At 37.3% G+C, this 27,968-nt stretch overlaps 1 protein-coding gene across 1 annotated transcript in view; it reads right to left on the bottom strand.

Moving 5' to 3' along the window:
* The window catches only part of Fbn2 (fibrillin 2), a 224,999-nt gene that overhangs the window by 189,260 nt on the left and 7,771 nt on the right, over window positions 1-27,968 (bottom strand). Inside the window, 1 exon segment of the mRNA XM_063232411.1 lies at window positions 15,550-15,645. Within this exon segment, the coding sequence (XP_063088481.1) occupies window positions 15,550-15,645 (96 nt within the window).

The raw sequence follows: 27,968 nt of genomic DNA, 5'->3' as shown, positions 1-27,968 counted from the left end.
TGCCAGAAAATAATTGGGATTGTACCTTTAGAAATATGAGAAAAAAAGTAAACTCTGTCAAAATAAGCGTATCGGACTGGAGTTCAAATAAAGGTTTAAGGTTCAAGAAAAGACTACTGATCACCACTCTTCACAGTGGGAAAGCACTCATGAGCACATTTTGGGAAACTGTGATGATAAAATCTGATCAACCAACAGGTGTGGGGAAATAAAGTAGTAATAAAGGATATGCTTCTCTTGTCACGGCAGAGAAGTAACAAATTGTATGTTGAAATGTCAATAAATCGAGAAATGATGACCTGTGTTTATCAGATTTTATGGCTTTAACCAACAACAAAAAAGTTAATTTACAGTGAGGTTTTTCTAATGTTAAATGTGAGTTTAAAATGATAACTATATCTAAATATTTTGCACTAAATTTATAAAGAGAAAAGCTTCTAAAATACAAAAAGAAAGGCAGGCAGAACACGTCACTTTTTATTTACAATGAAACTTTGTCAACATATATTTAGTTTTTGATTCACTAAGAGGAAGTATACTATAAACTGATACAAATACATTCCAGTTATTTTTCTAGGCATATTTTCTGGTTGCCTGGCCATTCACTCCTTTAGAAACTTACATTGATTATGCAGGCAACTATTAATAACATGGCTTGATTAAATTTCCAAAACAAAAGTCCTCTTACAGTAGAGGACTTTTATTGTTCAGGATATATCTCTTATCCTGTTTCCCTAGTTGCAACTGAATAAGGGTTGAACTCTAACAGAAGATCAAGAATGCATAAAGGATGATCAATTATTATGGACTGAAATGTATGTATCACCATATTTACATACTTCTTTAGAGATATGGAATTATGGTTGATACATTCTATTAACATGAGAAGTGTAGAAGTTTCACTGAGAGACTCAGCAGGAAACCAGGATCCTTACTTTGTAAATATCCTCATTCTGTGCAAGAGGAGGGCACAGAGATTTTGTGAGTGCTATACCTATCCTGGGTGTAGGGGTGGGGTAGGGTGGACTGCGTGTAATATAAGGGAAGTTCCCTCCCTCTTAGCTCTGGTTGCTGCCTTGAAGTATTTTCCTGTGCCATGCATGTCTTGCAGCCAGCTGATTATAGACTGAAACCTCCAAAAACTGTAAACTAAATTCTTCTCTAATTTTGGATGTCAGCTATTTTGTGGTCAGCAGAGAGAAAAGTAATCAAGACACATGGCCAGAGGCATTAATTTCAAAACCTAAATCAACTTGCACAAAACAGGGAATACATTACTTTCAATTTCAAATTTTTCAGGATCTTCACTGAGGTAAAACCGACATAAAACTACACATTTGTGCAATATTAAATATATTTTGTCTATGTATAAACCCATGAAATCATTATAATTTAAATAACAAACATTTATCACCCTCCAAGAATTTTCTTTTGCTGCTTTGTGGTTTCTCTATCTTGCCCATTCATATGGTTCCATCCCTAGGCAATCAATGGTCCAATAGATAATATATTACTTTAAATATCTAGAATTATGTAAAAATAAAATATTAATACATGTACTTTTTATTTGGCTTCTTTCATTCAGCATAAATACTTGGAAGTTCATACCGTACACAATGGCTACTTCATCAATTATTCATTAAGTTTTATGAACAGAATCACTCACAGAATTAGAAATAGTCAGTAAACACCTAAAGTTAAGTTCACCTTCGGTACTTATTAGAGAAATACAAGTTTAAACAACATCAAGATCCCATCTTATCCTACCAAGAAATCGAATAACAAAAAAACACTATGAGACTGTGGGGGAAAAGGAACCTTTCTACACAATTGGTGGGGATGTAAACTAGTACAACCACTATGGAAATCAGTGTGGTGATGGCTCAGAAATCTACAGCTAGAAATTCCATGTGACCCAGTGATTCTTCTTCTCAGAATCACCCCCCGAAGAATTAGTCACAATATTAACAGTGATACATGGGTAGGCATGGTAGGCACAATTCATAATAGCTAAATCTTGGAAGCAGCTTATATGTGCATCAACAGACAAATGGTTAAAGAAAATGTGGTATTTACATATAAGGGAGCACAGTATTATTCTTCCATAAATGAGATAAACTGGAGCCATCTGTTGGAAAAAAGATGCACTCGAGACCACAATGTTAAGTGAAACAACTCAGACATGGGCTTAAATATCTCATGGTTTCTACAGAAAAATTCAGATTGCAAGTAAAGAACAAAATAAAGAACAGATAATATGAAGTAGAGAGAGAGAGACCTTTTATGAGTGGGAAGAAGACCAAGAGACAGGAGGGTAAGAAGGAGAGGAAAGGAGATGAAAAGAAGAATTAAAATGTATTGTACACATGTACCAACCCCACACAAGGAATGCAAATATTATGCACTTCAAACATGTACTAATAAGAAGATATAAACCACAAAAAGTATTTCACGAAAATATGATTTATCCATTCATCTGCTGATAGGCATTTAAGGTTTGTTTGTTTGTCTTCTTGAGACAGGGTGTTGCTACGCAGTTCAGGACAGCCTTGAGCTCACTTTGTAGTTCAGGCTGGTCTTGAACTTGCAACAATCCTCCTATGTCAGCCTCCCAAGTGCTGGCATTACAGGTGTGCGCCACGACGCCTGGCTTGAGTTGTTTTAGCTTCTGAGGCTATTATAAATAAAGCTGCTATAAGGACATGAGTACAACTTTTTATATAAATATACGTTTTCATTTAGGTAGTGCACATGGGGTCAGAACAGCTAAATCAGTGTTGTAAGCATATGCATGGTTTTGGCTTTTGTTTTATTTTGAGCAGTCTGAAGTTGTTTACACAAGTTAGGCAAGTAAGCGCTCTGGCATTGACCTCTATTCCTATGCATGCCCAGTATTTTCCTTTTAGACTAGATCTCACTGAGTTGCTCAAACTGATTTTTTTTTTTTTTTTTTTTTTTTTTTTTTTTTTGGTACCGTGGCTTGAACTCATGACCTCACACTTGCCAGGCAGGTGCTTTTGCCACTGAGCTAAATCCCCAGACAAACTGATTTTGAGCTTGTGATACTCCCACTCCAGCCTCCCAAGTAGTTAGGATGACAAGCATGTGCCACTGCCCTCGCTATGTATTTAGCTTTTCAGAAACTGTTTCCCCCAGGGCTTGTACTACTTAAATTCTTATCACGACGGATTGATATAGGTGTCGGGAGATTATTTTCCTAATGATTGAAGGCGCTGAACATATTTTTATGTGCTTACATGCACTTAGTTGGTGAAAATTTTCCACAAACACTTTTCTGTTTTTAACTGGGTAGTTTGCTCTTTTATTATTAAGATTTGCTATTTCTTTATAGCAAGTTTATTCTGGGCACAAACACATCATTTACAAATATTTTCACCAACTCATGGCTTGATACTTTTAATCCTCTTAACGATATCTTTCAAAGACCAGGGAGTTTTCATTTTGATGAAATGTATCCATTTTTAATAGGGCCATGCTTTGGGTATAGAATATAGTATTTATACCAAGGTCATAAAAGTGTGTTATTTTCTAAGAGTTTGATGGCTTTATTTTACACTTAGGTCAATGGCCTACTCTGTCATAATTTTAGTATTTGGTGAGCACAGGTCAATTGTTTCACATATAAAAAAAAAACTCACTGAATTTCCTTTGCTTCTAAATTGATAAATAAATAAGCCTTCTTACTGCTGGCACAAAAATGCCTGACATCACAACTAACAGGAGAAATGGGTCCCTTTGGCTCATGATTTCAGTGGTTTCTATCTACAGCTGGCTGGCTCCAAGGCAGGAACACAGGGTGGCAGTGGTGCAGCTGGACGTAGAGGGGCTGGGGAGCTACCTTCTTCTTTCCATTCAACTGTGAACGAGGCAAAACCTGCTAACTGCCATGCTTGAGGAGGTTGCAACACCCCCAGTAGCAGACCACTGACACCACTGACAGAAGGAGAGGCACCTAGAACACAGAGGTGTCTGACCCTTTAAGGACAGGAAGCCTGAATTATCCAGTTCCTCGATCTCCTCCTTTTCCCCTTTTGTCTTTCTGCCCATTCCTGTAGCTACTGTCCTGCGATTTTAAGTAAGTGTGGCTACTTCAGTGTACCACTGAAACCTCATTCCTTGCTGAACATAAGAACGTGGACTAATTTTGGCCCACTCAACCTTAACAGAGATGGAGCAAAGCTGCTCATTGCATGGCAGCTGGGAATCAAAGCACAGAGGGCAACACCTGAGAGAAAAGGGCCAGCGACCAGACCAAGCCACGTGTCCACGACCCACCCAGCACGCCTGTGAGTGCCCTTTACTAATCTCCTGTGCAGTTTTCAGGTCGATCAAGCTCACAATGGACACTAAATGTCACCATACACAACAAGGTTGCTTTCTTGGCTGTCTATACAACCTGGCAATAAGTCTCATAAACAGTGTACATGCTTCAGCTGAGTTTGTCTTCAAATTTGCTTTGGCTACTCTAGGTCTTTTGAATTTTCACATCCCATCAACTTCTCCAAAATTTACCTATGATTTTGATTAGCACTATATTGTCAATAGGTCAATTTGTGAACAATCTACGTCCCACAAAATTAAGTCCTGTAACCAATGCACACAGTATGCATCGTCATTATTAGGTCTTCATTAACTTTGCTTAAAAATGAATTATAGCTTTCAGTACACAAGAGTAGCTCATCTTTTATCAGAATTATCTCCAAGAATGTCACAAGATTTATGATGTTGGAAGTGGTAGTTTTTAAATTCTCAATTGACCACTGCTAGGTATAAAAATAAAACAAATCTTATGCTTTGATCTTGCATCCTATGACCTTGTTAACAAATCTACTTAGGTTCTCTAGTCATGCTTTTGAAAATTTCATCAAACTTTTTACGTGGAAAATTATGTCTTGTGCAAGTAAGAGTTTACTTCTCCCTTTGCCTTATGCTTTATTCTTATTTTGTTGTCCTACTGCCCTGATTAGAATAGAGTGGAATGCTCAGTGGGAGTGGTGGAAGCTCTCAGCTTTTCATCACGAAGTGTGATGTTAGGTACAGATCTCTTAAAATCTCATCATTTTGAGGAAGTTCTCTCCCACTTTCTAGTTTAGAAGCATTTTACTTGTTCAAATGCATCTTCTGTATCTATTTATATGACATACGATTATTTTAATTTGATATGAATGACAACTGACTTTTAATGTCCCATGATAAATCCTAGTTAGCTGTGACATATTATCATTTTAATGTATTATTGTTGATATATTTGGATAAATTTTTGTTGCAAAGTGTTGCATTGTGAGCAGTATTTGCATTTTTCTCAAGAAAGATCTTTTTCTGGCTTTGTTAAGGTTCCTTAGGATGAATTGGGATGTTTTAAATTCCATCCAGTTTTCTAGGAAAGTTTCCATAAAATTTGTATTAAATAGAAAGTAGATCTAGGAGATTTATTTTCTCTCTTTGTTGACTTTAAGTCTACTTCTGTCAAGAATGGGACGGTGAATATCCATAACCGTGATTTATCTATTCTTCCTTTACTTCATGCATTTTGAAGCTGGGCTACTAAATTTGTAACATTTAGAATTGTTAAAGCCTCTTTATTAAGTGACATCTTTATTATAATAAATTACTTTCTTGATGCTTGATATTCTTTGCTCTGAAGTTTGTTTTATCTGATATTAATGTGGCCAGCTTTCTTTTCATTAGCCTTGGTCAGTTATGCTTTCCATGTTTAAATTTTAACCTTACTTGTGGCTTTATTCAAAATAGATTACTTATAGGAGAATATAAATGAATTAATTTATATTATATAACAATATTTTTAATTGGCATCTTGAAGCTATTTCATTAAATGTTTAAGGTCATTTACATTGATATGGTTAGGTTTAAATCTATCAAATCCTATTTGATTTTGAGTTTTCCATTTAACATTCATTCTCTTTCATTTGCTGCTTTCAGTTTTTGTTAGCACATTTTTGGTTTATTAGCTATAGCTCTGTATGTAGTGGTTTCTTTAAAATTTAGCATATATATGATTAACTTCAGATAATATTACACTGCTCAACAAATACTATAAGAGTCTCTACTTCTTGTGCTATTTTTAAAGTTTATTTTTCACCGCTTCTTTTATAAATCCCACAGAACACTGTGTTTTTCATTTCAAAAGCCAGTTTCTTCTTAAGATACAAATACAAAGCGTAAAACTTATATATTTACCCAGTCATACTTCTGATGCTCTTCATCCTTTTATGTATACATATTTATATCTGATAATATTTTCCTTTAGTCTGAAGGACTATCTTTAAAATTTCTTACAGAGCAGGCAGCTTATGATAAAATTCTTTATCCTTTATTTTTGAAAATGGCTTTGTTTTGCCTCTATCTCTGGGAAGCGTTCTCTGGTAATTTCAGTCCTCCGAATGTGAGGCTGCTCGGCCTCTTCACCTGCAGTGCTCCCAGCCAGAAGGTTTTTGGCAGCCTCACATTCTCTCCATCTGTACATGTCCTTCTGAGAGCGTTCCTAAGATTTTCTCCATATCTGTGCCGTTAGGCAATTTTTATTGATGTCCTTTGCTGTGACTCTTAGTGTTTCTTTTGTTTGCGGTTCATTGGTCTTCTCGGTTCTGTTAGCTTCAGTATTCAACAAATACGGAAATTTCCTATGAATTCATCTCTGCCACCCACTGCTTACAATAACTCTGATTATATGTACTTAATACGCTGGCAGCTGTCACAAGTCCCAATGAGGTAAACACTTTTTTCTCTGGGGCTTATGTTTAATATTTTTTACTGCCTGTCTTCAAGTTCACTAATCTTTGCACCTACAGTATCTAATTCACTATTCATCTCCTTCAAAGCATTTCCACCTCAGACATTCTCGTCTTCTCGTCTTAATGTTCACTTTCGTCTCCACATCTCTAATATTTTCGATCTTTTCTCTAACTTTTGAAACATAAGCAATACCCTAATATCAGTTAGTTTGGTCTATTTGTCTGATAATATCTCTATCACTTCTGGGTAGATTTGGACTATTTTTTAAAATTATGATTATATCTTTCTCCACAAAGTCTTTGGAAGCAACCCTCTGTATGTACATGGCTCCTGGCATACATCTGTGGACTCTCCTGTGTTCTGTCCACCCTAAGAACTCCAGTCATCAACCACCATGGCCCCACCGCACTCTGGCTCTCTCTCCTTGATGCAGGGAATCAGCCAGGCTCACCTGGATTCTTCCCACTGCAGTGCAGACTGCAAAAACTCATGCAGGAAACTGAAGGAATCAAACAGTTCACATCGTTTGCTTCCTTCTCTCAAGGATCTCTGTTTTGTTGCTTGGTAGTCAATATTTTTTAAACGGTTGCTTCATATGTTTTGTTCTCTTTTCTTGTCTTTTCACAAATGAGAGTTAACCTGGTTTCTGTTCATCCATTTTGGCTAGCAATGGAAGCATCAATTTGTTTTAAGTGTTATGAATTTGAATAAATGTTTTAAATCACGTATTAATAAAGAAACTATGCATTATGAATTCAGAAGTGTAATCTGAAATTTACCTGCCAAAAAATTTGCCTGTGCCAGATAACAAAATAATTCAAAAGCAGTAAGCCCCCTTCATTCAAGAGCATCATGTATAGAGAATACATTACTTTTGCAACACTGTGTTTCATTTTGGGTTCTGAGGTTATTATACCTCATGTTCAAAACTTGCTTTCTTCCCTTTGAGCTGAATGAAGTTGAACAAATTATTTCCTTATATCCCACTTTTCATATTTACAATACTAAAAATGCTATCTTTGAGTTTCTTTAAAAATTAATTCCTCTAAAGACTTTGTCATAGTAAATATCCAGTCATTCTTTTCACCATTACATAATTTTCCATTTCACAATTATTCCACAATCTAATTTAGGTGCATATAAGTCACAGCATAAGCAAACATACTGTACAAACTTACATCTACTGCTGACAAAACCAAGTCCTCCTGAGTGGTCTCTCTGCTTTCCATCTTTTTAGCCTCCTTCTATCCTGTCACTGAATTACCTCCGCTTTCAAGTCCAGAAGTTATTCATAGCACCTCTTCTGAAGGGCAGCTCTTGACTCTGGAATTCCAGGCTTTGTATTTTAAGAACCAAATTTATTTTCCAGCCTCGTCCCGACTCTTTCAACTAGCAGTATGTAAGACATACACCAGTTAAATAATTCTCTAGGAATTCTCTGCCTTTTCTATTTCTACACTTTTTCTCATCTTATTTCTGATCATTAGAATCATTATGTGTATGTGCATACAGGGTGTGGCTTTCTCTAAGTTTTAGAGAAACACAATATATATGTTACAATTGAAATACTTAGAATTACACCTGTAATATAAGGAAGAGGCAGACTAACACATTTTAAACAGGTCGGTTAGGCAAGAATTATTGATAGAAACCCTAGTGCTCATGGTAAAAACATGTCAAACAATACAAAGAGGCTGTTATTCAACTGTGTAACAAGCAAGAAACTGATAACATATCCAATCAATCTGCATTGTTAGCAAAACCCCACAGAAGTTAACACAGAAACGGACATTGTTTAACTCACAAAACCTAAACTAGAAGTCCAAGTGATCCTGAAATAAACTCTTTATCACCAACCAAGGCAATTTGTCTACAAGAGCTATCCTGTCTTGGTTTTTTTCATCATAAGCTTAACATTTACTGAGCACTTATTCTCTACCAAACAGTGTCAATGCACATCATTTCTCATTTAATTCTCAAATCTGAGGAATTCAGGAATATGACCATCACTTAAAATATCCTATTTCTTCCATCCTTCCAAGTTAAAACAGCATTACATTTTACTTGTGTGACTTACTTCACAAAACATATTTTATCCCACTGTAGATTTCATTTTTATTTACCTCATCCTTTTTGGTAACTGGGGAGTTCTGTTAAAAAGATTTTGTATCTTTGAATATCATGTATTCTGTGCCAAGCATTATAGCATTATCATTTAAATCTCCTTATCAATAAAGGCTGGGACACTAGACAAATATTATCTGGGTAGAAACAGGAATCAGAGAGAGCTTCCAGCATCATACAGGTCTTAACATTAACCTTGGATTGTCACTATACCCCATGTTCCTAAAACAAAACAAACAACACTTAGTGGATGCTTCCCATGATGGGAGGCACATTTATGTGTAAGCACATTATTGCTTTTAATCCTTGGAAATGGGTGCAATTTAGGAATCTGTAATGCGGGGGGTTTCTGAAATACATGATAGATTTTACATAACTTACACCCACAAAAATTTATTTAACTACTTTCAACCATATTTCACTACACAGTATTTAATGTATATGTGAATATAGTAGCTTTACTTAGTTTCCAACCATTTAACCTGTAACATCTTCTGACCTGATGCTGAAATAGGAAAACTGGAAAACATTTAGGGACTTAAGCAAACACATTGTATTTGAATATTTTCATTTTATATGGCAGGTTTTTTTCAGATTTAAGTGAATAAAGCAAAAAAAAACAAAGATACAAAGAATAAATGAACATACTCAGTGTTTAAGTTCACAGGAAAATAAAAAAGCGCAATGAGCTGTCCAAATACTTGATCCTGATTTGCAGATCCAGACAGGCTTAAGCCTCAGACAGAGAAGGGGAAGCCTAGCTTCTCCCAGATGCATCAAGTGAATTAATTTTTTCCCTGAAATACGCCTTTGCTTTATACTGCAAACACTCTCACTCCTTGATGAGCAACACATTTTCCTCTCTCTTGTTCTCTGTTCTCTTCTTCCCTTTTCCTTCAACTTCTCACTGCTTAATTCTTCCCTCTTTCCTTTCCCTTGGCGTCTTCATGGCATTCAAGATAAGGATGTCATCTGCGCTAGTGCCAAAAAGTTAAGTTCCCACAGATCTTCTGGTATTTTTAAGATGCCCATGTAAGGCTAAGTTTAGCTTAGAGAGCGCAAGGTTATAAAATATTCTTCTCAACAGCTTCATGAGTAGTGTGTGTGTGTGTGTGTGTGTGTGTGTGTGTGTGTGTGCACTTGGTGCATGGGGGTTTGGCACTTGCAGTCTGTAATCTCTTTGTTCCTTACAGTTTTCATTTTACTAAATCTTCAAAGTGCATGGAAAGAAGACACATTTTATTTCTATAAGATTACTGGCTTAGTGACTCCAGTGATTGGTAATTAATTATAGAGTTCAAACAGCATTAGCCTAAGAATCAGTCATAATACACGTTACGGTGCAATACAGGAATTTGTCACTGTATTTTCGACTTTAAATTTACTGTACTTTTGTCTGACTGTCAGAAGACGGTCTAATTTACCACTTGTCAGAAAGCGTATCTCAGCTCTCTGTTTGTTCTTATTCACATTATGGGATCTACTGTATCTTCTGTAAAGTAGATGACTAGAGCTGGCCTTTTGACAATTTGCTTCTCATTAACAGGAAGTATAGAATGTTTTAAATACACAAGTGATAATAATAAACACTTAAATACTGAGTGAACAAATATTCAATATCTATAAATAAAATTTGTTTATTCTCCTGTATACTTTAATATACGATTATAAGAAAACGAAATAAAATATAAAAGCATTGCAAAAAAACAACAGATATTAATAAGATTTGGGAATGAGAAAGGAATTTCTAAACCTAATGTCAAAGAGTTCAAAAATCATTTAAAATGTCTTTCTAGAGAGAAAAGAGTAGACCATATTAAAATTTTCTAGATTTCCATATAACCAACGACTCAGCAATTATAGTGCAGGATATATTCTAAGAATATAATCCAGAACCCAGATTTGGCTACAGAGATTTTAATCACATATAACTAAACTACAGGGAAAAAAAACCCACCGAAAACAAAAAAAGAAAACCTGGAAGTAACTTTAAATGTCAAATAATACAAAACACAATTAGTGCAGACAGCTCTGCCCTGTAACTAAATTTAAGGGCTTGAATAAGATGGCTCGCTCTCCTGTTTCCCTTTCCTACCCCCCATGCTGCTCACTTCTGGGCTAAGGTTCTTCATCCAGAGGTGGAGAGGATATCTTTACAAACTTAGCAGTGTTTTGAAAAAATGAGGTGTCCTGCTTTCACTGTTACAATGTGCAGTACAACCATCATGGTCTACAACAGGCTGAACCAGACTGAAAATAGAAGGAAGACTTAGTCCGTGGTTCAGAAGAGTGGCGTCAAATTGAACGGGAAGATCGCGTTTTTGGTGAACACTCTTATTTACAGTAGACTCAATAAAGAAACTCAAAGTACATTTCCCAAATATTAATAATGATTAAGTCTGAGTGGTGAAATTGTGCATAACTGGATCTTTTTCTATTTTCTAAATAGTTTATAATAAGCATGTGTTATTTTTAAATAATAAAACTACGATGAGTTTCTTTTGTTTAGTAAAAACTACAGTTTACACATTTCTCGAAAGTGTTACATTCACTGTATGCTGAAGTCTGCATGATACTCACTTGTTCTCTGCATCACACTTCTCTGTTTTCCTGGTTATATAATTAATTTGTTATGTCCCTAGGCTATACAACCCAAACTTACTTGTATACTCTATATTAAGTTTGAAGTTGATGGGTTACATATTGATTAACCACAAGTTTATCAGCTATTTCTGAACAAATCTGGGTCTGGTCTATATAGTTCTCAGAATTTAGGAAAAATCTCAATTTGCCAATCCTTATTCCTGTTTTTGGAGAATCTGAGTGTTGGCAGAATATGTTAATAGCTGTCAGTTTTTACACCCTGAAATGTGGGTGGGCAAAGAAAAATGTATACAACAATCTACACCCAAGTGCCAGGTGTGGTAATGCACACTCATAATCCTACCACTTGAGAGGCTGAGGCAGGAAGATCACTGCAAGTTCGAGGTCAGTCTGGGCTACAAAGTGAGTCCAAGACCAGACTAAACTGTCCCGAAAAGACAAAAATAAATAAATAAATTTATACTAAGAGGTAGACTGTGCTTGTTAACTTTCACAGAAGTAGTCGTCACATTCCTACTGAATTACACAACAGAGAATGTGCCATGTCACCCTTAGATGACCAGACTCACACTGTGGGATAAGGATGCAGTTTCAGTGATTCAGGCTCTGACAATAAACTGCTGCACGACTGGGCCAGTCAGCACCCTACACAGAGGTCTCCAGGAGAGACCCAGAATCCCCTCTGTGTGCTTTTAGGCATTGAATTCACCCAACCCTCTCCACACCTGGATTTCATGGAAGATGCCAACAGTAAATAACAATCCTTCTACTGTCATTTCAAGTGCAGGCTACAAATAGATTTTATAAACTCTAACATTTACAACCGGATCTCACAATTATTTTCACTGCAGATGCAGATTAAGAAAAGAATTTTTCTTGAAGCCACCAGTAAATTAAAAATGTAATTTTCTAGTCCTCTTTTTCTAAGGTACTCATCACTGAAAGACATACAAAAGAAATGTCATTAGGTAGTCAGGTTATTTGAAATTTTATAGGTTTTATATATTTTTCTAAGGAAGACATAAACATAAAAATTCGTAGCATAATTTATATGTTAACTGGGAGGGTCATGATATATTTCTAACAGATGTTCTTTATAAAAGCACCAAGGAAAACTGAATTATGAAGTAAGAATCCAACCACCATTTAACTCAAAAAAGGGTTGAAAGAGGAACTCTGACGGCTCATCAAGCAGCCCTTTCACTTTATCTAGAAATCTCTTAGGTAAGCGTGCTCACTACCATCTGCAAGTATCTGCTGACGCACACAAAGATATACCTTAAGTATTAGGGGGAAATTAGATCTTGTTTACACAATTCTGATTCTACTTCTGTTTATTCTTCAATCTGTTTGGAGAAAGAAGTGAGAGCTAAGTACCTTCATGTGCTTTTGACATAGCTGATCTGTCTGCAGTTCACAATCAGCATGTGGCCATGAGAGCTTTTTTTTTTGATGCTAAACATAAAAGGTCATTGTGCGTATCAGCGACAGTGAGAAGAGAGCTCCAGAGTTTCAGCTTACCCAGATCCAAGACTCAAGTTAAATACCGTAATCATGCCAGTCAATAGTTACCACTCAGTCTCTGTCTCCAGGCCGGAAACCAGTCTGCCAGAACCCAGATAAAGCAGCCATGCTTTATCATACAACCTATCCCGAGAGGCCAGCTTAGAGGAAAATTATATGCAATTCCACTTGAAGGAGGGAAAATACCCCTAATTTTACAAAGCTCTTTTTTTCTTAGGTAATAAAGAACAAGTGTTTTGAAATTCAGTAATTAAAAAAATGCATGAACTTTAAATGTTAACATGATACAAGAATATATTCACTAACCTAGTGATTCCTTCTGTATTTATGTAGATATAATATTTATTAAGAAAAGTTAAGAACTCTATTTTGGTACAATTACCTATTATGCATTTCAAAACTAACAAATTTGTCTCTTAAAAGTGTTAAAGTTCATGGTTGTGATATGAGTAGAAATTATTAATTACCTCTTTGGAAGAAATAAACTTCTAAAACTTTCAGTAATTAAAAGAGTTAAGAAACAAACTCATGATCTAAAAAAAATCCTTAAATTTGATTCATTCAAAAATTAATTTTATAATTTTCTTCTGAAAATATGCTACTGTACATGTAAAATGCACATAAGTCTTTAATGAATTCCCGTAAATTTAATACATACTAACAAACCTAATGAATGAATAACTGCTTAATAATGATGTAATGCATAAAAACCTCTGAGTTGAAACTATATACCCAACTCATTTGTCAATGAGGAATTGAACTTGAAATCTGCTTCAGGATAAAAGAGCTGCTAGGTTTATAAGATTTCCAGAAAAAAAGAATATCATCTCCACCAGTTATGATTATGTTTGAAAATTTAAATTTAACTACTCTTCATTTTTTGGTATTTAAATAAACTTATCATCACCTAGGAAATTTGTGTTATTCCACTCTGAATGATTTATCTTTTTATGCTAACATTTCACAATTAATTTTTCTACCTCAAATAGAACCATCTGATAAAGACTTTAAAATTCATCCGAAGCAAAACTATAAACGCTGTCATTTGTGGAATGTACTTAAGTCCTAAAAATCTCAATTACATTAAGAATAATACAAATCTTGATGTATACACATAGAAGAATATGTTAAAAGACTGCATGTATCTTACTTTCCAAACTTCACCAATTAATTGCTATTCCTAATTATTTCCCAAGATTTAACCTCTTGAATGTCAAGATTTTGTTAGAGTAATAAGCATAACTTTTTTAAATATAAGGTTCTAATGTAATTCAAGGCCTCTGTACATTTGCACAAGCTATCATCACTACTTACCTGTAATATTTCATTGATGTAACTCCAGTATACTCTAGTTTCACAATAAAGTGCTACAGAATTCTAGATGCTGTAACAAGCTACGGGAAAACACACTTGAAGGTATATGTAATAATGAATACTTACCTAATACCACTTTTAGTTTAAAATTATTTTTACTCTATGGTTTAGTGCTAAGAGTTATTACATTATAAAGTATCATTTCTTTGCAATGCCAATGAAACACTGTTGGGATGTAATTCTTAAGTCACAGAGTAGATCATGGCTGCAAACTTCTCAGCAGCCTGCAGGTCATGAGTTTAAACACCACTGAATTCACAGTAGCTGGTTTCATCCTGGCTTGACTGACTCTACATAGATAAAATGAACAATGCTGGCTACAGCATTCATTCCTCCAACCCTTTTGTTCTGGTCAAAGGAAGCTCCTGTGTGCAGATATCCAACCCTCTTTGCCCTGCAACTCTGCAGAAGGTTACATTAGCATCTGTTGTAAGGACTGGTTCTGATAAGTCTACGTCAAATGTGTTAACATTAACTCTTGCCATACACTAGTTTAAAAAAAAAAAAAAAAAAGAAAGCTCAAGCGAATCAGCAAGTATCTCTGGAGGGTATCACTGGCGCTGGTTAGAAGAAAGCCTTCTATGTACAGATGGGAACAAGTAGCATGTTGTCTCAGTAATTGCTGAAAGCCATTTTTAAAACCCACAAAACTCCAGGGTTGAGAAAAACTGAAACAGGGGAGGGGAAAAACCAAGAGAAATAAAGTAATAGAGCCTTGATCATATTCTACCTTTTTTTTTTAATCACAGAATGTTATACTTTTCCTTATTGTGCAGGGCAATTTATGTCAGATTTGGGGAGTTTTGCAGTCAAGCACAAGCAACATGGTGTTTTTGTTTTTTTGTTTTTTTTTTTTTAAACAGAAATAGAAATCCCAACAATGACTCCAATATGAAGTAGGCATACTCTTAGAATTTGTGGTCAGGCACTTCTGATACCTTAGATGTACAATTCATAAGCTGACTTCTTCAACAGAGGTCGTTTCAGTGTGAAAAACTGAGATGTGCTTGCTGCTATTATGTTCCACAAACTTACCGTTCAAGGTGCGAATATGACCAAAGAACAGTTAAATACGCTTTCATTAGACTTGTAAACATTTAAAGTTAAAAAGCTTTCCTCCACGTAAGTGTCTCGTTTCCCTTTTCTTACCTCTTTCGCACTGTGGACCAGTGAAGCCGTAAACACACGCACAGCGGTTGGGTCCGATGCAACGCCCACCGTTCTGGCACCCGTTTTCACAGACAGCTGCATGCAAAGCACAGAGAAACAGCTCGTCACATGACAAACTTCCAAGCACAAAAGCGTTTCGTGGTGGTGCTGCCACTGCGAGATCTTACACGAAATACATCTCTAAAACGCAAGTTACAACTGATAACATGCATTTAAGTCAATGCACTTCATTGTGTATTAAGGTAACAGCCTACACCCACAATTCACAGCAATCACACTGCTGAGCAAACACCTTATAGAGGTCTTTAGTTAAATCAGCTGCACCAGCTGACTGTTTCTGATCACAGGATTGAGGATCATTCACATCTCTACTTTTTGTTTATATATCAACATGTATGTAATACATAATAGTTATATTAGTTTGAGGAAACTAGTACATGTATGTAATATATCTTGATTATTTTTAGTCCTTTCAATCTCCTTACCTAACCCTTCCTCCATCATTTCTCCATCTCCAAAAAGTGCCTTTTCTTCTAACTCTATTTCTATTTCACTGACTTTATCTTCTCATAGGCAAGAAGTGTGAGAAATGGAAGGATAAAGGAAGCAGATTTTATTTAGCAGGCAAGGAAAAAAAATTGGGGAAATGTTACACAGAAAAATAAAGAGAAAAAATCAAAAGTCAGAGAAATAAGCTGGGAAGAGGAAAAATATAAAGCAGAAAAGTCAAAACTAACATGAAAAGTGGGCAAAAGTACCATCAATTTTAGTTATAAAATGTCAAGAGAAGTAATCAATGTATAAAGACTGGATGAGTATCACAGAAGAAAGCACAGGGAAGAAAACTGTGTCTTCATCAGTTTTTTACAATTTATTTTTTCACATAAAATCAGCCCACAGTTAAAATTATTTCAAGTGCAGAAGTCCCTTGATATCTACAGGGAACTGAATCCAGAACCCTGTGGATACCAAAATTCATAGATGGCCAAGATCTGATATTTCATGTAAGATCTTTAAATCATCTATTGCTTATGACATAATATAACGTGCATGTTATAAAATAGTTTTCTACTGTATTGTTCAAAGAACAGTGACAAGGAAAAAGAAGACTAGACATGCTCAGTACAGGCACAATTTTTTAAAATGTTTTTTAATCATTGGTTTGTTTAAATCCACAGGTCCATAACTGGGGATATGAAGGGCCAACTGGAATCATGACAGATTCACAGAACAATACTCTCTCACACAAAGCCAAACAGGTAGAACCAAACCCACTGTCCCTTGTTGTCCACTGTACCACCCTGTAGTGTTAACTCATCCCAGCACCAGGGATCGGGCAAGTGTCCCAAAGATCAGTGCCCAGTATCCTTGAAGGGTGAGTACTCCTCCTGCCTCCATGATGCTGAATTCCCAAACCTCTCTTCTGCAAGAGAAAATTCTAGCACCAAGAGCTCATCTCCCAACTCATGCACCCTGGTGAAATGAAACATTGCCTTCACAAATAAAGAATGGGCATATGTCTTAAGATCTGTGCCCCCAAATAGAGCATAAAGACCTTAGTTTTTCATAATAAAGGAAATTGAAGGAGAAAAAAATCATTTATGTACACTTTAAGGGAGCACACCTTAAATACAGAAAGCTCAGTAAGTAGGCTGATGTCTAAAAAATGGAACCGCGCCACCACTTTTTTTTTTTAATCAGGGCTATTGAACTGTATTACCTATCATCGTCCTGAGAGCATGGAGTACTTTTTGTTCAGATGATGACAGCAACACCTGACACAGCGGGAAATAAAGATACTCTCCACCCTAAGGCATCACTTTGTTGGCGGTCTAGAGCCACTCTTTGGGCAGAAGCACGATTCTGTCTTTGCACAGTTCTTCCCCTGAGATCCACTCTGCTCCCCCAGCTGTTCCAAGCAGAGCTCTGCATGGTGCCCATCACTGCTGTGCAACGTGTGGGCAGAGAGAACAGAAGAGTAAACACAGAGGATCTGGACAGGTGAACAAAGGACTTGAGGATGGTGAGGAAGATGAGGATGGACAGGAATATAAGAAAACACAAAAGGGGCCAGGAATATAGCTCAGCAGCCCAGTGCCTGCCTGGCAAGCGAGAGGTTGTGAGTTTGATACTCGGTACCAAATACATAAATAAATAATAAAAAAACAACAAAAGCACTGTGTCGTTCCACTGAAATCGCTGCCGGAACTTAGCAATTCTAAACATTCAACAGATACACTTTAACTAATTAAATACAATTAATGAATTTTCTTTAAACCCTATCAAGTTGTGAGACATGTAAATGGAAGTCACTTTCCCAGACGTGTTTTTTCATCACTCTACTGCCTTTAAAAAAGACACAGATGTGGAAAAGCAGTCATCGGTCACCGTCTGGGAGAGTGCCATGGCTAAGTAGGAGAAAGGCTGGCTTCTCTCAGGCTTTTCCAAAACAGAGCTCCCGAAGCCCACAGACGACAGGGCTGGATGAATCCTGGTCTTCTCCCAGAAGGAGGTGATCCATTACAAGTGAAAGCCAATCCAATCTGTCTAGACTCCATGCTTCCCTCCTCAATAAATTCATCTGGAGAGTTGGAAAACAGTTATTGCTATAAAATATTCAAGTTGAGGAGGCAGTGGCGCAGGCTACTCGGCAGCTGCGTCAGGATGACTGTCAAGTCCAAGCCAGCCTGGGCAATTCAGGGAGACCTTGCCTCAAAAAAAATCTGGGGGTGCGCCTGGGATCAATTCTCAGCACCAAACAGCAACAACAAAATAGGTTAAATAAACTTGCCATCAATATTTTTAAAATTCTCATTTTTAATTTCTAACACTCTAAATATTATTAGGAGTCTTGTGAGCAGAAAAATGGAGACTCATTTATGTAGTCACTCACTTATATTCGTTACTCATGAGAGCTCTTCCAGAACAGACCCAGAACTTGGATAAAATAAAAGGCAGAGTGTCTACACATTATACGCTTTTTACCTTCTTCATTCCTTTTATTTTTAAACCACAAACTACTTGCAGGGGAAAGGAAGCCAAGTTCTCTAGGATCCCAAGGTTACACCGAACACCAACAGCAAAAGAAGGGCAGGAAATACTGACAAAAGTGTAAACAAAAGACCACAGAGATGCATTTCCATCTTCTGAATGAGTCATGGTGAAAGATACTTTAGAAAATACTTTTTAACAAAACATAATGGAGAAAGTAATTTATATTTCAATTCGAGTTGGCAAGACACTTGAATATGCCTAAATTTCCACTATGGAAGGATTACTGGCCACTCAGGAAGGTCAAAATATTTACACCTTGGCCGAAAAAAAAGAAAGAAACGAAAAATTCACCTAGTTACCTGGCTCAGAGATAAAGTGAAAGGCAGGGAAGAAGAAGGCATTCTGCAGATGGAAATGCAAAACACGAGCTGGTTTCACAGCTGCCATGGCTATCTGGGGGAAAACGTACTGTTTGACATTAGTTGCTTTCCTTAGTATTAGGACAAAATATCTGACACCCACAATTTACAAGAGGAGACGCTTATTTCGGCTCATAGTTTTTACATGTCTAGTCCATGGCATGCTGGCTCCAAGGCAGAAACAGCACGGTAAAAGGGCTGGTCATGTGAGCCAGGAAGCAGGGAACGGAGGAGCTAGCGGGGGAGGAACCCTCTTCCAGCTTGTCTCCCGATGAGTGCCATGTCCCACTGACCCACCCACCTCCCAAAAGCCTCACGATTTGAGCACATGAAACTTCAGGGGGACACCCAGGATCTAAATCATAACAATATAATGGACAATGCATTTTTATGAGACAGATTCCTATACTGCTCTTCAGAGCAGTTTCTGTTTATCTGACAAAACTTATCAGATAAAAATAACACTCTAACCCAGATGCAAATGTTAAGAGGAGCTCACTGCATCAGCACAGAACAGCATCAGTCTTAACCACTGGTGCTGCCTTCTTTCCGTCAGGCTTCCACACTCTCCCCACTCTCCTCCTGTCCTGCAGTCTACCCTTTTTCACTCCTCAGCTGGATGGCTTCCTCTTTTCCACCCCAAATGTTGGGCTGAGTCACGACTTTGGCCTCGACCCTCTTTACTTCTCAGTCTACAGTTTTCTAGTGGTCCTCACCTAGGTCCGTGATTAAATCTTATCTGTATGAAACTGCAGTATATATACTTCCAAAGCTATTTCTCTGACATCTAATCTATTACTCTTCAGCTATTTCCACTTGGGAATCTAACAGACTTTTCCGATAAACATATGCAAAACTAAGCTGTCTTCAGCCCACCAACGCCTACCCAACTCATTCCCACTGAGTTCGTTCCATTTTAGCAGGTGACCATGAGCACTCAGGGAGACGACACCAAAATCCCCCAGCTATCATGTTTGATGTTTCACTTTTTTATTCACATAGAGTCTTCTTTAGACCCTATTTCCAAAACACAAGCTAAACACACCGGTGGACCCCATCTTCAGGACCACAGCTGCAGTCCCACACCACCACCCCTTCAGCCTGCCAACTGACCCTTTTGGCTCCCCCTTGTCCACCCCACAATCCAGTGGCCCAAATGACTTATCAAACAATGTCTATGAGATCATATCAAGTGAGCGTTCAAAACGCTCCCAAGTCTTCTATTGTATTTGAGATATACACAGAATTTCTTTCCTGATCTGTAAAGCCCACACCTCCTTCTCCAAACTCACCTCTCACCTTACCCCAATTTCCCCTTATTTCAGCCACAAAGATTTTTCCTATGGTATCCAAAACACATATGATCTGTTTTCTGCCATAGGTCCTTTGAATTTGTTTTTCCCTCTGCCTAGAAAATATCATCCATGGAAATAAAAGCACAGCCTCGGGTCTGTGTGCAAATGTCACCTTCCCTGAGATGCCTCAGGGCATCAGAGAACTGCTAAGCCTTAATCAGACTCTGTTCTGCTTATGGAGCTTTCTTCTTATCCTAGATCTTCTCATTACCTACATTTGCATCGCTTGTGTACTTCTTCCCTTACTCACCAATTCCTGTGTCTTCCCTATCAGAAGGTAAACTCTGCCCACAGGTTGTGTTGTTCACTGAAGAACTCTCAGCACCTTACATATGGCACAGAGCAGTTACTCAACAGCATTGAATAAAATGAGAGAATATTTTCTAAAGAATGATGCTGCCTACATTCCAAGCAAGCAGCTAAGCAGTTTCAATTTCTAATTCGCAATTTTAGCAAATGTCACATTTCTGAGGCTTTTCTGGATCTCTGAGCTGAAAACTGTCATTTCCTCCTTCAGTTTCAACAGTCCTTACACTTGCTATATAAGACAATATAAACAGTGTCTTCCTTAAATCATTTATTGGCCTACCGTTTTCTAGTTATCACACAGTCATCTGATTTGCGAATAAACTTTGTTAGCTACATATTTTGCTTGCATCATCTATTCCACAGACCCTGAAATAAAGATTAGAGAAGGAAGGCTTCATCTCAGGAGGCTCCAGTGAAAAACACTCAGGTACATACAGGTTTTGTAATCACCTGGATGGAGAGTGCGGCAGCACTGATCCTGGGTCACACAGAGGCAGAAGGACATAACAGCACTCTTCCAGAAGGAGAGGACTTTCATTCCCTAGCTGTCTATTTCTGTGTGAGCAGCAGGGAAGGGGCTCGCCTATAGCTTCTGCTGCAGAGCCTTCAGGGAACCATACATATCCACAGATGCCCAAGACAGCTGCAGCAATGAACCCAGGTGAGCTGCAGGAGAGACTCAGGACTGAGAAAGATCAGCTGAGACAAAGCTCTGCTCCTTATGGTTCTGGAGAAATCATAATTTTTTCCCCAGCAAAGCAAAAGGCTGAATTTCAAGAAGGATAATCCTGTCTCCTCTCTGGCTACTGAACTCTAAAACAGTTATAACTATGTCTCCCAATACTCTTAGAAGGCATAAAACTTATAGATATAAATCTGCCTCTTTATCATCATAGACTGTGTTCATCAAAGACTTTGCTTTTTTTAAGGCTACAAAATACTCACATATATATAGAGAGAATATGAAGAACAAGTATCATTCATGAAAAAAAAAAGCCCCTTTGCAATAATTTTCTGTCTTGCTGTTTCCTAATTTGTTCTGTTCTCTTGCTTAGACCCTGGGCTAGAGATGTTTCTATCCTGGACACTGATTCTTGCTAGGAAAAGAGCCTCAGTTCACTGTATCCTCCTATACCTTAACACTCTAGGTCCCCAGCTTCAGTCAGTTTCACATTACCCTGGTAGCTTTGTCACCCTGGAGAACCACCCCAATAAGGACTGTAGTACAAAGTGCAGTACAAAGGCCAGATCTGGCTCTGATTTTGCACTGCTTTTGAGCTAAGAGGGATTCTTCTGTTTTTGTTTAAAAATCACAGTATTAATATTCTATGACTGGCGCCTGGCCATAGGTCTGCAGAGGAGGAGCTGGGCAGATCTGGGGTGCCCTCACTGGCCTCTCTGCGTGTCTGGAGGACTCTGGATTTCTGCGCCCAGACTGCTGGAGTTCCCTCAGGCTTCCAGGTGCAGTGAAGGGGAGAGGTGGGTTTGAGGCTTCCACATCAGCCTCCCCATTCCCGGCTTCATTTGGAGACCTGCTGAGCTCCCGATAGGTGGGCTGGCCCACACTACCAGCCTAGCCCAGCCTGTTTAGCTGCCGTGCCTGGCCATAGGTCTGCAGAGGAGGAGCTGGGCAGATCTGGGGTGCCCTCACTGGCCTCTCTGCGTGTCTGGAGGACTGTGGATATCTCTGCAACCAGGGAGGGTCCACAGGTTCCTGAAGCACTGCGGCCTGTGGTGAGTACCCTAACCCGGCTGCGATTGAAGAACTGTGGAGCTTCCAAGGGGCAGGTGGGCGCACAGTGTCCCTGAGGCCCAGCTTGTCTGGAACTGCGGAGTTCTGAGCAGGCAGAGGAGGGCCACTGGTTCTGTAGGCCTAATGGCTTGGAGTAGCGCGGCGCCAGAGTCCCAGTAGCTCCAAACATAGAAGGGGATTTTCAACAGATCCTGAGGAAGCTTTCAAATAACACTTGAAACACAGAAATATAGGAAAATGACAAAACGAAAGACCAAATTACAACCTCAAACCTCCAGCCCATCTCAAGAAACCCTAGGAGCGATGTATATAGAAGAAAATATATCCCATCCACCTCATATATCGGACACAATAGCCACTGAAATTGACAAGCAACTCCAGGAAGCTTTAAAGAAATTCAAACTCGAAATAATCTCCCAGATAAAAGAAGAAATGATAAAAGAAATGAAAGAGATTCTAAATATATCTAAAGAAAACACAGATAAAAAATTGGAGGAACTAAACAAAAAGATAGAATCCCTAGACGAGCAATATAAGAAACAAACAGAATACATAATGCAGATGCACAGAGATATACAGGAAATAAAAAACTCCACTGAAAGTTGTAAAAACCGCCTTAATGAAAGTGAAGATAGAATTTCAGACTTTGAAGACAGGATTGCAGCTAGTGAACAGGAAAGGAAAGATCTTTTGAAAATAACAAGGAACCAGGAAACAACAATTCAACAACTGCAAGACGATGCAAAGAAGAATAACATAAGAATGATAGGGATTAATGAAAGAGAGGGAGACAACATGAAGGATGTCAGGAGGATATTTAGAGAAGTAATAGCTGAAAATTTCCCAAGCATGAGATCAGAAACTGACATCAGGATCAGTGAAGCATATAGAACTCCAAACAGTCATAACCAAAATAAAACTACACCCAGACATATAATAGTCACCATCCCAGAAATCCAACACAAGAATAGATTATTAAAAGCTGTCAGAGAGAAAAGACAAATCACTTATAAAGGAAAACCTATCAGAATCACAGCAGACTTCTCAGCACAAACGATAAAGTCAAGAAGAGCATGGAGTGAAGTATTCCAGATCCTAAAGCAAAATGATTTCCAACCAAGACTGATATATCCTGCAAAACTATCATTCAAAATAGATGGTGCAATACGATACTTCCATGACAAAGAACAGCTGAAGAACTTCATGAACACCAAACCAATCCTGCAAAAAATATTGAAAGACAGCTTAGATACACAAAGGATAAAACCACTAAGCAAAGCAAATAAACCCAACTATAAAAGAGAACTATAGACCGATCTCCCTAATGAACACAGATGCAAAAATCCTCAATAAAATATTGGCAAATAGGATCCAGCAAATCATCAAGAAGATTATACACCATGACCAGGTGGGATTCATCCCAGGAATGCAAGGATGGTTCAACATACGCAAATCAATAAATGTAATCCACCATATCAATAAAGCCAAAAATAAGAATCACATGATCATCTCTATAGATGCAGAAAAAGCCTTCGATAAGGTCCAACACTTATTCATGATAAGAACTTTACAGAAAATTGGAATAAATGGTCTTTACCTCAATATAATAAAGGCCATTTATGACAAACCAACAGCCAGCATCATACTAAATGGCCAAAAATTGAAAGCCTTTACTTTAAAATCGGGTACAAGACAAGGATGTCCTTTATCACCACTCCTATTTAATATAGTACTGGAAGTACTAGCCAGAGCAATTAGGCAAGAAAGAGAAATAAAAGGGGTAAAGATAGGAAAAGAAGAAGTTAAATTATCATTGTTTGCAGATGACATGATACTCTACATAGAAGACCCCCTAAACTCCATTGAAATACTCTTAGATACAATAAATAAATTCAGTAATGTGGCTGGATACAAAATCAATACTCAGAAATCAATAGCATTCCTATACACGAATAACAAAATTACAGAGAGGGAAATAAGAGAAACTGGACTATTCACATTAGCAAGCAAAAAAATGAAATATTTAGGAATTACTCTTACGAAAGAAGTGAAAGACTTATACAGTGAAAATTATAATACACTGAAAAAGGAAATTGAAGATGATCTCAGAAAATGGAAAGACATCCCTTGCTCATGGATAGGAAGAACAAACATTGTGAAAATGGCCATTCTCCCAAAACTGTTATACAGATTCAATGCAATCCCAATAGAAATACCATCAACATACCTTATAGATCTAGAGAAATCACTCCTAAATTTCATCTGGAACCAGAAGAGACCTAGAATCGCAAAGGCAATTCTAAGCAGCAAAGACAAAGCAGGAGGCATCACAATCCCTGACTTGAAGTTATACTACAAAGCAACAGTAGTAAAATCAACATGGTATTGGAATCAAAACAGAGCCGAAGATCAGTGGAATAGATTAGAAGATACAACCACAACTACGAACACACTCAACCACCTTATTTTTGATAAAGGAGCCAAGCAGGTTCACTGGAAGAACGACAGTCTCTTTAATAAATGGTGCTGGAAAAACTGGCTCTCCATTTGCCGAAAACTAAAGCTAGACCCATGTCTATCACCATGTACTAAATTAAAATGTAAATGGGTCAAAGATCTGAATATTAAAACAGAAACACTAAATCTATTGGAAGACAAAATAGGTAGAAACCTTGGAGACATAGGAGTAGGTAAAGAATTCATGAACAGGACTCAAACCGCACGGGAAATACTTCCCAGAATCAATAACTGGGACCACTTCTTATTAAAAAGTTTCTGCATGTCAAAAGAAATCTCCAGCATAGTGAAAAGAAAACCCACAAACTGGGAAAAGATTTTAGTGAACTCTCTCTCAGACAAGGGCCTCTTGTCTAAAACATACAAAGAATTAAAGAAACTCAGACCTCCGAAATTCAAAGATCCAATCCAAAAATGGGCATCTGAGATGAATACGCAATTCTCAGATGAAGAAATGCAAATGGCAAATAAATACATGAAAAAATGCTCATCATCATTGGTCATTAGAGAAATGCAAATTAAAACCACACTGAGATACCATCTCACTCCTGAAAGAATGGCCAGGATCAAGAAAACCGACAACAAATGCTGGAGAGGCTGTGGGGAAAAAGGAACTCTCCTGCACTGCTGGTGGGAGTGTAGACTGGTACAGCCTTTGTGGAGATCTGTCTGGAGATTTCTCAAAAAGTTGGGACTGGAAATCCCATTTATTCCAGCTATTCCACTTCTAGGCATATTCCCAGAAGAACTGAAAGCATCATACCACAGTGATATATGTGCACCTATGTTTATAGCAGCACAATTTGTAATCGCCAGATCTTGGAAACAACCCAAGTGCCCATCAACTGAGGAATGGATAAAAAAGTTGTGGTATTTCTATACAATGGAGTATTATTCAGCTATAAAGAAGGATCACATTGAGATATTTATCAATAAATGGGCGCAGCTTGAGACCATACTCATAAGTGAAATAAATCAATCTCGCATGTGTGAATACCGAATAGTTTCCCTAATGTAAGTAATGATTCAAATATATAAAAATATGTGGTAATCATGATTCCCCATTAGGTGGCCTTGAAGCCCTATAAAGTTTTCACTCATTAATTAGAAAGGCTTTATTCTGGGCTTCTTGATATGAAAATATTTGAAGCTAGAGTATATGAAGTTTTACCCAAATATTTCAAGGAAAAAGACACTATGGTAACTATTATTAAGTCAGGTTATAAGGTGGTGAAGTACTAGGTTATTGAAACAGTCATGCTGTGACCTCTATTGTTATATTGTTATGTCCTGTTTTATCTCAATCTCCCCCTTATTGTTTCAAAAAAAAATTATTTAGTCATTTCTTATGTTTGTCTTAATTAAAGAAAAAATTCAAAAAAATTAGGATATATAAATAGTAACTCTTTTCGATTTCCTATTAACTTGTTTTGAAGTCCTGTAGTACTCCCACGATCTTGTTTTGACTGATTAGACTCTGTTCCATTCTATATGATAGTATCAAGTTTGAAGACATAGGCAACTACTTTGAAGACAATAAGATTCACTAAGATACCCATTCTGGTTTGACTATTGTCTTCTTTGGAAGTCCTGTAATGTTTACAATGCCTAAGTTTTATTGGTCTTGTTCTCTACTGTTTTGTCCAACTTTATAATATCTAATAAGATAGACAATTCTTTTTAAGGAAACAAGGGACAACGTTGATAACCATTGTTGATAAACTTGTACTCTGTTCTACACCATGTGCTATGTCTATCCTTGGTATTGACTGACAGCTTTGTTTTGCCATATTTGACTGTATTCTTCCCCCCCCCCAAAGAAAGTAATAAGCACTAAGGAGTAATAAAATCCAAGATGTGTAAATTTTGTTGTAAAAAAGAGAGGGAAAAAAAAAAAGAAAAAGAGCTCTAACGGATATAACAGCAAGTGTGTTTGGGGGTGTTAAATAGCTGACTTTATCAATGTTTTTGGAACATTGAACACAGCTGTTTGCAGTCTCCCTGTTTGAATGTCCACCTTGTGTTCTTTGATACTGTGATTTGAGGAACTATTTTCAAGAAAATAGTGTGTAATCTACTAGCAGGTAATTTCTTACTGTTATGGTTTTTTGTTTTGTTTTGTTCTGTTTTGTTTTGTTTTGTAGTTCTGTATTGCGTGTACCCTTACGCCGCTTTGGTTTGCTTTGTGTTTTTCTCTTTTTCCTCTTAAATAAAAAAAAAAAATATTCTATGACTACCAAGTTTATAAAGTATCTCAGCAATGAAGTTTTGTTGAAACACACCCAAGTCCTTTCATTTATAAGTTATCTGTGGTCACGGCTGTACCACAATGGCAAAGTGCATTATTTGCAACAGAGAAAGCAAAGTCTAAAACATACTTTCTGCCCTTTATAGAAGAAGTCAACCTACTATTGACCTTAGCAGACCTTCCTTTAAATGGATTCACCTATTTGACTTAAAATTATTTGGAGAAAACTTTGTAACATTAATAAATGGGAAGCTATGATAATGCTAAGCAGACTGCAATCTAAAAAATAACTACAACCACCACACTCCACACTCTTCACAGAATAATCATATAATCCAGCAATTCCTTTTCTGAGTATAGACCCAAAACAACTGAAAGCAGGAACTCAAACAGTTATCTGTAAATCCATGTTCATAGCATCATTATTCCTAGTAGTCAAGAGATCAAAGGAGCTCAAATGCTCATCAACAGATGAATGGAAAAAATGTGATAGATACAGTCTAATACTATTCAGCTTTTAATGTAAGGAAATTCTGGCAGATGCTACCACATGGATAAAACTTAAACATATTATACTAAGTTAAATAAGCCAGTCACAAAAGGACAAACACCAAATAATTTTATGAAGTACCGAGAGTAGTTACATTTATGGAGACAGAAAGGATGATGGCTTCCAAAAGCTGGGGTGAGAGGGAAGGGAGAAGTTATTATTTAATTTGGTACAGTTTCAGTTTTGCAACACGAAAAGAAAATTCTGAAGATAGATGGTGTCAGTGGTTGTATGATAAATTTGGAGGTACTTA

This window comes from Cavia porcellus, unplaced genomic scaffold, assembly GCF_034190915.1.
Source record: "Cavia porcellus strain 051 isolate PalLab524CR breed Dunkin Hartley unplaced genomic scaffold, mCavPor4.1 scaffold_21, whole genome shotgun sequence".
Lineage (NCBI taxonomy): Eukaryota > Metazoa > Chordata > Mammalia > Rodentia > Caviidae > Cavia > Cavia porcellus.
Note: the sequence above shows the minus strand (reverse complement) of the source record. Positions and strands in the feature narration are given on the sequence as shown.